General features: G+C 43.2%; 2 protein-coding genes and 1 long non-coding RNA gene across 4 annotated transcripts in view; 1 reads left to right on the top strand and 2 right to left on the bottom strand.

Annotated features, from left to right (window-relative positions):
- FSHR (follicle stimulating hormone receptor) overlaps nucleotides 1-12,651 on the bottom strand; it is a 1,957,424-nt gene that overhangs the window by 1,014,795 nt on the left and 929,978 nt on the right. The window lies entirely within an intron of this gene.
- Nucleotides 6,109-8,613, top strand: LOC144763727 (uncharacterized). The gene is made up of 3 exons (XR_013596255.1): nucleotides 6,109-6,175; nucleotides 7,420-7,551; nucleotides 8,261-8,613. It is a non-coding gene; the product is annotated as an uncharacterized LOC144763727 (long non-coding RNA).
- On the bottom strand, nucleotides 6,643-12,588 carry LOC144763725 (zinc finger BED domain-containing protein 6-like). The gene is made up of 2 exons (XM_078649628.1): nucleotides 9,167-12,588; nucleotides 6,643-6,907 (listed from the first exon to the last, which is right to left on the bottom strand). The coding sequence occupies exon 1, from the start codon at nucleotides 12,541-12,543 to the stop codon at nucleotides 9,172-9,174; it is 3,372 nt and encodes a 1,123-aa protein (XP_078505754.1). The 5' UTR covers nucleotides 12,544-12,588; the 3' UTR covers nucleotides 6,643-6,907; nucleotides 9,167-9,171.

The following is a 12,651-nucleotide window of genomic DNA, read 5'->3' as shown; positions in this document are numbered from 1 at the left end:
AGGGAGGCGGGGAGGGGGAGGGGCAAGGTAGAGAGGGCTCCACCCTGCTTCTCCCCCTCCCCGCCTCCCTGCCCCATCGTAACTCCCTCCACGGCCCGCGGCTGCTTATATCTCACCCTCCCTAATACACATATTATATTATTTGCTAAGAAGGTCTCTTTGTGTTGGTTTAGGGCGTGTCCATACTTTAGTGTCTTAGATTTGAAGGAATCACATCAGCATACACCAGCTCTCTCTTCATGTGAACCGCATCAACTGTTGTGTATGTGTGTTCGGCAAAGCAATATAAAACCCGCCTCATGCCCAGAATTGGCAGAAGTTGCACTTATGTTATGAGTATGAAGTCGTGGAGATCAGACCTCATAACAATTCTGTATCGTGTTGTTCTTGAAACTTTAGCACTCGCTGTACAGATATAGTTTAACAAGTAAAGCAGATAGTAGACCAATAACATATTATTCTCATGTAAACCACGATGAACTACTAGGTGGAAAGCTAAAGCAACAACTAAGTGTCGTGTGCAGAAGTTGCAAAAAAGGAAAAATGGCGTTTAAACCGGTAATGAGCCCATGCTAACTTAACACGGTGTAAAGATATCCAGGACCTAGATGACACCTCCTCATGATCCGGAAACGAACTGAATAAGATAATAGAAGTGCCATCTCATGAGAGCAGATTGCAAGTTTATATGTGGACGGTCCGCAAGGTAAAGCATTAAAAACTAGGAAAATTCAATGCTAAAGAAAAATAAAACAGCCAAGTACTTTATCGAGTCTTAAGCCAATAGGCAAGGTAAATAATAAAAACTTGACAAATAAGTCAATGAATTGTCAATGAAATGCTAGTACTCAGCATATCAAACATGAAAAAGGTCTATGACATAACTGTGTATGCAAAATAAGCTGCAACAGCCTCCAATAGGAAGTCACCGTCTTCATCCGAAAACAGTTCAGCCATCCAATTTAAAAGCGGAAAAGAACATACGTGCTCTCCCAGCACCGGATCCTCTATCACCATCAGAGGACAGCTCGGTGGGTTTTCAAGAAAGCTGTGTTCCAAGAAAGACTGTGCTGCCGCCAGTAAATTCCAGGGACCAAGTAGTCCATGCATCAATGCCACAGCCATAATCCTTTCGCCAGGACAAATCAACTCGTGAGTAATGATAGGAGTCATCAGCTGATTAAAGTCGACGTCAGGAGAAACCGGTCCGCAGAGACACAAATCAATGGCCCAATCGAAATCACAGGTCAGGCAGTGAAATACAGGCTGGACACAGGTGAAGTAGGAGAACCGAAAAGATAATCCATATGCCGTGCTTAATATCGCCAACGGCATTGTGCCATAATATTCTAGCATGCGATTGCGGAACAGTGTCAGCAGCTGCAGGGTCGGAGGTTGCATAGGAGGGACATCCATATTTAAAAATGTAAAAAAGCACAAGAGCGTCCGCTGGTAATGCAAGTAAAAATGCAATCCACGAACCAGAGTGGAGAAAATGGAATGAAAGGGAGCAGGGATGACTCCAAAGATTTTCTCAAATGAAGTCACGAGACCACTGGTAACAACTTTAAAAAAGTGTGCCAGGGATTTTGTGGAGGATGCGTTAAAGATAGTCGGAAACATGTTGCTGAAATTGAAAGGCAAACCTGTGTACGGGTGTTCGCTATGTGAAGTACGAAAGTTTCACGGGCCGAACTCAAGGCCACCTCTCTCTGAGACAAAAGAGCTCTTATTCTTGTCATGCCGTTGAAACGTGTCCCAAGGTTGGTATTTGTGGCCAGATTGAAAACTCCCTATGTTCATGTGTGGGAGGAAATAGAGCATTTCTGCAGGAAATAACCCGTTCACTTACTGTTACGATAAAAGGAATACTTTTTAATTAACTCAGAACAATCTTCATTATTGAGCATCAAATAACTACCATTTTCCAACAACTTGAACGTGGGGATGATAGCAGGAACTGGCGTGCCTTGCAACACGCAAGCCATATTTGGTCGGTGTTTGTTGCATGAATCGTGTAACTGTATGTGCCTACACATTAGTGAATGATCTGGCGTCTCAGTGCATTCCTCTCCATTCAGATAAACTTCTTGATCATTTTTGAAACATCTGTATGTGTATGGAAGCGACCAGACCTCATGAACAAAAGCACTACCTAAAGGTTCATAAAGACCTATTGGTATATATTTCATACAATTTGAAAACTTATATAAAGCAAAAGGCAGCGTTATTAAACCGTGGATAAGGCATGTTGCCAAAAAACCCGCAATCCTCTGCTGATGATGTCACTGAGCATGTCATGAATGATGTAATATGTGACATCATCAGTAGTGGATTATGGGTAATAGTATCTCTAGTTTACTCCCCTATAGCTGTCTTTCTTTTAACATAAGTGTGTGTTTCCTTCCCTTATACTTACTGTTTTTGGTTCGCTTCCAGTTCGCGTACCAGCGAGCGAACTAGGAAGCGAACTAAGAGAAATAGAGGTTGGCACAGTTCCAAATATTGTACCAATTTTTTAATAACGGGGAGGTAGTTCTGAAAAGAACTTTTTTTTTTATTTTTCTGAACATTTTTTTACTGTTTTTGAATTTTTCGGAACAGTTTTATATTTTTTGGGGTTTTTCTTGGAGGGGGCAATGAAAACGATTCATTGTAAAGGGCTCAACAGGAGCAACAAAACAAAAAAAAGAAGTATTTATTATTTTGGGCGTTTCGGACAAACTTGCATATGATAGTCAATAGCTCTGTTGATCAGAGTGATGCATCTTTCTCCGTAGGAAATGAATCCATCGCAAAATACGCAGGTGTGTTTTACTTCACCAAATCTCATTTGTATATTTGGCACCATCTCCCTGCCCTCTGGTCCCGTTACTTCCGGTACAACAGATCTTCTGGCCATAATAGGGAGATTATCTAGGTCGTTCCGAAACTGTGCAGCACTGTAGTTGTTAGGATGCCACCTAGTCATATGGCGATGCATTGTGTAGTTTCCGAAACTGTATTTTTTGTCGGTCCCTCTGGACAGTCTATCTTGACATATAAGGCAAGTTACGTATCTTGCATTTACTTTTTTCTGACCTTTGGGAATTTTAAAAAATTGCCAAATGAAGTTTTCTTTCCGGTGAGACGTCTTGGGCTGCTCAGGCAAAAACTGCCTCTCTTCGTGCTCGTCCTCCTGTTCCTCTTCTTCTTCTTCTTGTTGAATTACAACTTGAGCAGGTGGTCCACTCTTCCTTGGATGTGGTGGAGGTGGTGGGGAAGCACCAGCTGAAGCTACTAAAGAAGCCATTGCTCAGTGATCACAAAGGGTCTTTCTCTCACAATGATGAAAGTCAGAGTGAGGAAAGAAGGAGGGATTTTCATCATTTGGGAAAAACAAGAGTTCTCAACCAATCAAAAGTGTTCATTTTAGATTATATGACCTAGTCTTACATCATTAGGAAACCAAAAGTGAAATGAACCAATGAAAAGTGTTATTACCAAGTCACATGACTTGCTGTGTTTACGTTAAGCGCTTTGCAGGGCCTCCCGGTTTGCTTCCAGAAACCTGCGCTTTGGCACTCGCTTCGCGTACCAGTTTGCTAACGTAGCACGTCATATGACGTATCAAGCGACAACGTGGAACGTCATGCGGACGGGAGGCGTCACGATGTTGTTTTCTAACGCGGCACTTGCGGTAAAGAAACGTTTACCGGCTCGCGGTCTATTTCGCGGCATCAAGGTCAGCTAACGGGAAGCTTCCCGATTCGCGAAGCGGGAACGAAGAAAAAAAAATATTTTAAAAAAAAATTATTCATAAACATATAAAATATATTTTTGGATTTAAAGAAGAATACATTTTACAGCTACAGATATTAGCTGTTAAAAAACCAATGAAATTCACAGAAAAAACCATAGGTTATAGACCATATATAGTTAGGAATTAGCATTTACAAAACCTTGAAAATTCACTGAAAAAACCATAGGTTATAGACCATATATAGTTAGGAAATAGCATTTAGAAAACCTTATTTTACTCACACAAAACCATTGAAATTCCATATATAGTTAGTTGCACTAACTATATATCGCGCACCTGCAATCCACTGCTGATGATGTCACATATTACATCATTCATGACATGGTCAGTGACATCACTGATGACATCACTGATGACATCTCAAATGACATCACTGATGACATCACTGATGACAACATCCAGTGACTGTATGCTTCTGTAAAGTTAAAATATGTCTTACATATTGAAGAATGAGTGGATGTATAAGTGTCTGGATGAAGGATTTAGTAGGTGCATGACTGACTGTATAAGTGAGTGATTAAATGTGTCTCACTGAGTGCATGGGTTAGTGACTAAACTGTTTTAAATTGTGCATCATTGTGTCTGTTGTTTTGTAATCTGATGCATGTGTTGATCATTAGCTATATGACTAACTATATGGGTTATTGATTAGTTGCCCAAGTATTTGTATGGGAGACTGAGTGTGTGTGTGGGTGTCTGGGAGGTGTATGACTCTGTGCATAGATGTGTGAGCAGTTGATTCACTAGATGTATGGGTTCAAAAGTGCATGTGGAAACATCTGTATGGGCGGTTGACTGTGTGCATGAGTGTATTGGTGAGTGAATGGATATCTCAGTGCTACATGTCAAAGTAAGTACATATGTAAAACACAGTACATGTGATAGTTGACATATATAAATAACTGTGCATAAGAGCCAGTGAATGTGTGAGTGGCTGTATGGATTATTGTGAACTTGTATCAGGGATTGTATAACAGAGTAAATATGTGTTATTATATGTTCCAATAAGTAAGGTGTGTATAACTATATAGTTGAGGAAATCGAGGTGTGATTGATTCTTTGCAAGACTGACTAGGTGTGTGAGTAACTCCATGGATGAGTGACAGTCTGTGAGTGTCTGTTTACACTGAGTGTATCTAAGGTTATATTAGAGTCTGAAGAGGTTCATTGTATCATCACATGAATGATGTCATCAGTGATGTGATCAGTAATGTCAAATGAGATGTCATCAGTGATGTCATTTGAGATGTCATCAGTGATGTCATCAGTGATGTCACTGACCATGTCATGAATGATGTAATATGTGACATCATCAGCAGTGGATTGCAGGTGCGCGATATATAGTTAGTGCAACTAACTATATATGGAATTTCAATGGTTTTGTGTGAGTAAAATAAGGTTTTCTAAATGCTATTTCCTAACTATATATGGTCTATAACCTATGGTTTTTTCAGTGAATTTTCAAGGTTTTGTAAATGCTAATTCCTAACTATATATGGTCTATAACCTATGGTTTTTTCTGTGAATATATATATATATATATATATATATATATATATATATTTATATACATATAGATTATATATATATATATATATATATATACATATATATATATATATATAGTTGTATAAATATTGTTATTGTATCTTTGTAAATATTGGCTGAATAAGTAACGCAATGACTGTTGCCCCTAGTTACATTTGCGATGTATTCCGGTATATCTACTGTCATTGTATGACAGTGTTCTTGTTCTTCACTGGCTCTTGCGTGTTGTTTCAACTTGGCGCTAGCTGTTGCTGTTTATTGATGTGAGATTTTCTTTATTGCTGAGAACTGAAGTTAGTTAATGCTATTAATAGAGTCTTGTCCTTCCTTTGTCCGTCAGTGAAATAACGGTGGATGGATAATTGTACGTTGTTTGCATATTGTAGCATTTTTTTCACGGCCTTCTCTTCTGCATGAATGGAATCCTTTTCTTGCAAAGAATGCTAACGTTACTTTGTTCTTCTTACCTCAGCCAGGGCCGGCTCTAGGGGGCATGTGCAAGCTGTGCAACTGCACAGGGGCACCAAACTTCAGGGGCCACCGCACCAATAGATATCCTTAATTTAATAATACTCTAAGGATGGATACATATTTGCGTTGCGGCCCCTGGCATGGATTTGTTGCCTCCGGCTCTGTTCCACTGTAGCAGTGTGATTTGCAATTATGTCTATGTTTCACATCACTCAATGTATTTATCTATGTTTATTATTTTAATTTTTACATGAACCACAGAACCCAGGGGCAAGCAGAATACAGGGACCGAGTCGGCGGGTGAACCACCAGTTACACAGAGCTCCTCTACTGAGGATCCTGCTGCTGTCCCCAGTAAGTCCAACAGTGCTTGTTTTTTCCTCCGTAATGTGTCTGCAGTGCTTTGTCAATTGACAGCAACCAAGTAGGCATCCAGAATGATGTTTGTCTAGTATTTTTGTAAACGTTAGTATACCACTACTAGTCTTGTGGGTATTCTTCTATCTCCTATGGAGTTATATACATATTACACAACTATGTAACTATGCACACGAAAATTGGATGTTGTTGGTACTGATAGGCAGGTTGGACCTTACTTACACCTCAGTCACAGAACTCTGAGGAACGCACAATTCACTGAACGTCAGCCTATATGGCCTGAGTCATTGGTCTATTGTTCAAATCACACTCCTGAACCCCAATACCAAGATGCCGAATGCTTTTAGGACACAAACCGTTACCTAAGAAACCCCCTTTTGCTCACTCACTCGTGTGAGTCTCTAAGACAACAGACACTGAAAATAAACTTCAGAGTCAAAGTGGTCATTCAAAAGCTTTATTTTGTTAGAAGTAAGTAAGTAACATCAATGTTTTTAAGTGCTTCCGTCCAATACGTTGAAGGGCCCACCAGAAAAAATCCAGAGTTAAAACAGGCATAATAAAGTAATCAACATTTGTACAGCTACTAGTGCACAATAGGGAAATGTGGCAACTATCGGAGACCTCTCACCAACGTATACTGGTCAGATATTCCTCTTTTTTTGTAAGCTATGGAAATGTCCGCTTCGTAGAAGGCAATCTTCTCACCTGCCGAAAAATAATGACAAAAGTGGTGCACGTTAGACAGTATTAAATACATTTATGCCAGTTTTATGCAGCCATGCTAAAAAGAAGTTGTAACCTGTAAGCAAACTCTATCCCACAATCCACATAGAAAACTTAAATACAGGCCCTTTTACTTTCCCACCTCTTCAGGTGTATGCATTGAACAATGATGTGTTGCCCCAGAGCGTCTTCTCGTACTGCGCAACAAGCTGCGAGTTAACACATGCGCAAAACTGGATACATTGATGTACAAAGGTTACATAGTTCACTTCCAATTTCCAAGGACTAGAGTAGCAGGACAGATGAGATGAGCTTGGGTACCATACCATAACAATGAATGCTAATAATATGTGTAGTGACTCTGCTGTACTATGCAATGTGGACTCATACTGATTACGTACGTTGGACTTAACTGTTTTGAAGAACTCCATTCTTGGTGAACAAGTACAAAGGGGGCTGTGCATCCATCTAAAAAGGCGTACTTATTTTTATAGGTGCAGAACCCTTACCATCGACCAGTGCCGACGGGGACAGCGGCGCTGCTTCAGCGCTCCCGGCGGGGACAGGAGGAACAGAGGCACCTACACCAGCAGCAGTGGGGGGGGAGCCAACAGCGGCGGGCGATGGTAAGTTACATTCAATAGTGATCTGCATTACTTGGTGGGAGGGGAAAACTTTCTCACTGTACTCTACTGGAAAATATATGATGTTACCTTTACTTGTCATTAGCATGCTAAGCATTACCACTACAGTAATGCAAGTGCCTGATAGCAGTCGGATGCATGGGTTGTTGTTAAAGCATGTAAAGGGGAAAACACAGCTGCCAGCGTGGTTGGGAGACACACCCAATACCGGTGGTTAGTGGATAGTCTCAGCAGCTGCGGTGTTTTGGGCAAACCCAAAGGCAAGGGAAGGAGGGGACGACTGGGTGCATGGGTCGTTGCTGGTGAAACACAAACCAAATAAGGTTTGTTGCGCGGTATAAAGTATTATAGTCTTTACTAGACATGTGCTACTAGCTGCCCCCTGTTAATTAATGTTACTTTGAGAGTGTTCCCGCCTTCCCGGAACAAAAGGAGATATGTAAAAGACAGGTGTTCGTTCTAATGTGTGTGACCGTTGAAGTACACCCATGCTAATAGGGCAGGCATAAAGCCGTGACAAAAAGTCCGACAAATTAATAGAGGCTGTAGAATGTTCAAGATAGACGCAACACAATTTCTGGTACTCAGCTTGCTTGCTAGTGCTACTGTGCCGCCCACTATGTGTTGAATCAATGTTGTGTTCTTGATTTGCGGGGAGTTTGGATTAACAATTCTGTTTCTTTCTTTATAGTTACTCCTTCCCAAAAACCAACCAGGAAGGAGTTGGCAGTCCGGGCCCGGCAGCGGAAACTGCAGGCAATTGTAGAGGCCTACCGCCGGCTGGTGGATCAGGCCGAGGAGGAGGAGGAGGAGGCGGCGGCAGCAGCTGCTGCCTCTTCCAATGCCCCGGGCCCCAAGCCTGCAGGACTACGTCGCCGTGGTCAGGCAGCCGCCCGCCGCCGCATTGTTACATCTTCGGCGGCCCCCCCACAACAACAACAACAACAACATGCATGCAAGTGTAGGTGCCGTGATTTCAAAGCAAAGATTCTCCGCCGGGTAGCGAAGTTGGAGGAGGAGCGGAAGAAGCAGGAGGACGGTCTAGAGGAGCGTGTCAAGATACTGGTGGACAAACACCTGAAAGCCCGCCGGCTTTGAAATGGACCCTGGTTTTTGCCCCTTTTTTAATCCTTTTGTTGGTGGGTGGGATGTGGGAGTTGGGGTGTACATTTGGGTTGAAATTTGGTTGGGGTTAGGGGAGGGTAGGGACAGCTCTGGGTCAGGGGGTTACATTAGTTATATATTTTATTTTTCTATTATCATTATTAAAATATAAAAATAAAACAAAGATATTATTTTCACAAGAAAACATTTGAAGTTCATTTGTGTTTGTTGGGGGGGTGGAGGGGGGACTGTTTCACCAAATAATGTACGTTGTGCAACATGAACATGCACTACGAACGATAAATTAAGTACTGACTGCACCTGTAGTAGTAGGGTCACAAGTGCATAAATAATTTATATTATTAAATAACATGGGAAAATTGCCCATCACGTGAGTCTGAAGTTACTACTAGTATACTTTAATTCCATGCACATTTGCTCAGAGTCGGCTAAACAATCCTATGCAATGCATTGCATCATTCCTTTAACATACCTGTCCTAGTTGTCAGGGAAGAGGAGCTCGTCCTCAAACTCTGTGCGTTCAGACAGAAGTAGGTCATGTAACCCAGTAGTGAGGACGTCTTCTTCACACTCGCTTTCTTCATCCGGCGGTGATTCACGTACTTGATAGTCTGGTGGTATGAAGCGTTGATTCATTTTTATCATTGTCAGCCGCTCCACGCTTTTGGGGGAGAGACTAGTCCTTTTCGATGTGACAATGGCACCAGCAGCACTGAAAACCCGCTCAGAGGAGACACTGGCTACAGGACAAGCCAGATACTTTATCGCCAGCCTGCTCAGCACTGGCCACTGTCTCCTTCTTTCATACCAATAGACCAATGGGCTTTGCTCCATGAACACCTCTGTTGTGTCATCCAGATAGGCCTGAACCATCCGCTCAATGTTCATTGGTGCTCGGCTTTGCTGGTCCTCTTTTCCCTTTGCAACAGCAACGGACTTACCCATCCCTTTCTGTATAAAAAAAGCAGTTATGCTTTTGGTTGGGTCTGCTGAATCAGATCGTGTAGGTGCTGCTTTTGGTACTGTTGGTGCCTGCTGGAAAGCAGACGCACTGCTCTCACGCTGTGAAGAACTTGCGTCAGGAGTACTTGGACTGGCCTGGGCTGGCAGTGGCAGGCCTTTAAGTAACAGCCGTTCAGTTTCTAACTCATTAGCTTCCGCAGCTATGGAAGTTTTGTACTTGTCAACATCCTCATCTGAAAATGGAATTACTTCGTTACTGCTGACAAATAATTTGTACCGTGGATCCAAGATTGTTGCAGTTATGTAATGTTCACCTGACACAATATTGTTGAGCCTTACATTTTCACACAAGCGGTTGACTAAGCCCTTGGCTAAGGTATATGCATCAACTTTTTGTTCGTCACCTTCGTATGTTTCACAGACCTCCTTCACCTGTTGCTCAAGCATGTACAACAATGGGATGGCTTGGCCCATAGTACAGTCCTCCCTGCTAACTGCACGTGTGAAGACCTCAAAGGGTTGTAGCATCTCTGTGATGCATTTAATGAGGTCCCACTGCCACATCTCAATGGTCAGGGCTTTAAGATTAACAGTAGGATCCCCTAATCTTCTTGACATGACATAAGCATTCAGTGGGATGTACTGCTCAAAGAGACGCTCAAGCATGAAATAAGTTGAGTTCCAACGTGTTGGGACCTCCTGTATCAGTGCTTTGACTGGCAACCTATGCTCTTGCTGAATGACCCGTAGCAGCTTCCGTCCTTTGAAAGAATGGTTAAAGTGCGTGCATATTCTTCTGCAGATGGCCATTATGTTGCTGACTTTGGCTTCATTTTTCAGAAAGTCTTGCACGACTAAGTTTATGCAGTGTGCCAAACAGGGTACCCTGAAATAATGTCCTTCTCTCATTGCCTTCACTACATTACTGCCATTGTCGGTGGAAACAAAACCAATCTTAAGGCCTCTTGGTTTCAGCCATTCAAAGACCTTGTCATTAAAGTCAGACAAAATGTTTTCAGCAGTATGACTTTTGTCCATACCAAACATGGCTATAGTTGCATGTCTGCGCGTATCATTAAAAATTCCAGCAACGTCACGGAGGCCTGAAGTTAACTTGTCTTTAACACCTGCAAAAGAGATCCAGTGTGCGGTGATGCACATGAAATCTGTAGCATCGCAACTGCTCCACATGTCTGTTGTCAGGTGGATACAATGGACAACACTCTGTTGTAAGGCTTTCCCAATCAATTCCAGCACATCGTGGTGTAGTGCTGGAACAGCCACTCGGGCAAAATAGTAGCGACTGGGAACGTTCCATTTTGGGCAGAGGGTTGCCACTAATTCCAGAAATCCAACAGCCTCAACAAATGAAAATGGGAGAAGGTCCAGTGCTAACATTTTCGCAAGTTTGGCATTGTATAAACGTGCTACTGGGTGGTTCCGCTCGTACTTTCCCTCCTGCCTTAACATGCTAGGAATGGTAAGCTGCTTTGCATGTCTTTGAGTTGTGCTAGACGGACCACCTTGCATCGCAGACTTTGCACTCCTTGGTGTTTCCAGCTGACTCTGGTGCCACTGAGAAGTTGCAGATGCGGAGGATGTGGTCTTTACCACTCCAGTGCTGGCGACAGGGGTCGATTGTGTACCACTCCTAGATAGAAGGTCATCGTCTCCCTCTTCTTCTACCTCCTGATCAACCATGAGTGGACCTTGTACCACTGTATCCCCACCAACAGGAGTGCTAACATTTTTTAAGCTTGCAAGGTGGTTCTCCCACCTGATCACGTGTGTTTTTTTCAAATGGGTCGTTTGGCCTCCAGTCCCATAGTTTGTACCAAGCTTACCACGACTAACATTGGCATGACAAATGGTGCATACAGCAATGTTCTCCTGAACTGGGTGAACCGTAAAGAAGTCCCACACTGGGGAGGTAAACTTTTGTCTCCTGCCATAGGAAGAGGAGGACCCACTGCCAATGCCGGATGGACTGGAGGATTGTGGAATTTCACTATGGGACAGCTCAGTCCTAGTACTGCCACTACCTCCTTCTGTTGAAGTGGCGCTTCTGCTGGATGTCGGATGCTGCCGGGCCTTCGCTGTTGAAAAAATTGGAGCTGGTGTTACTGTGGGTGTTGAGTGTGTAGGAGTTATGCGTGGTACCTGCTCATCAGTCATTGCAGCATTTCTGGATAGGGTGAAAATGTTTGTCTCTACATCCTCTGCACCAGGAATAACGCTTGTGATGATGACAGTGTCAGACCCGTCTTTATCACCAGCAGTATCCTGCTCACCTACATCGACCTCCATAAGTTCAAGCCTGCCTGGAAACTTCCTTTTTCCTAGCATGGTCTTCTTGGGATGTCTCTCCTTTGAATGCGCAGATAGTTGTGGCTGCCAATCCGTATCAAGGTCATCGGAAGGGATGCTTTGCGAAGAACTCGATGCACTAACCCTCCTTTCCCTTGGTGAATTCGAAGGAAATAGATCACCTACAGAAGTGGCTTCCTCTTCTTCTTGCTCGGAAGGAGGCTCTACTTCCTGAACTGCCCCGACTTCGGGAGGAACAACTACTACTATTTGGTGCGGAGATGGTGGTTGTTGTTCTTGAGGAAGTACTATTGCGGGCTGGGGTTTTTCAACAACAACTGTTGCGGGCGGTGGTTGTGGTTGTTCAACAACTGTTGCGGGAAGTGGTTGTGGTTGTGGGTGAACAACTCCTATTGCGGGCGGTGGTTGTGGTTGTTGAACATCTACTGCTGGCGGTGGTTGTTGAGCACTTCCATCTTGCGTGGATTGTGTACTACTTTGAGACAGCGATAAGTTTAGTTCTGGCTCAGTATCACTGCTCGCAAGCAGAAGGCTGGCTACCTCTTCGACCCTCATCATGTGCTTGGCCCTGGGATGCTGGCTTGCCCCCACTAATGCAGATGTGCTGGTCCCAGCTTGCGCCCCAGACCCCGCTGCTGCAGGCGTACCTTTTGGGGTGCCAAAAAA

The sequence above is a fragment of the Lissotriton helveticus genome, chromosome 6 (genome assembly GCF_964261635.1).
Source record: "Lissotriton helveticus chromosome 6, aLisHel1.1, whole genome shotgun sequence".
Lineage (NCBI taxonomy): Eukaryota > Metazoa > Chordata > Amphibia > Caudata > Salamandridae > Lissotriton > Lissotriton helveticus.
Note: the sequence above shows the minus strand (reverse complement) of the source record. Positions and strands in the feature narration are given on the sequence as shown.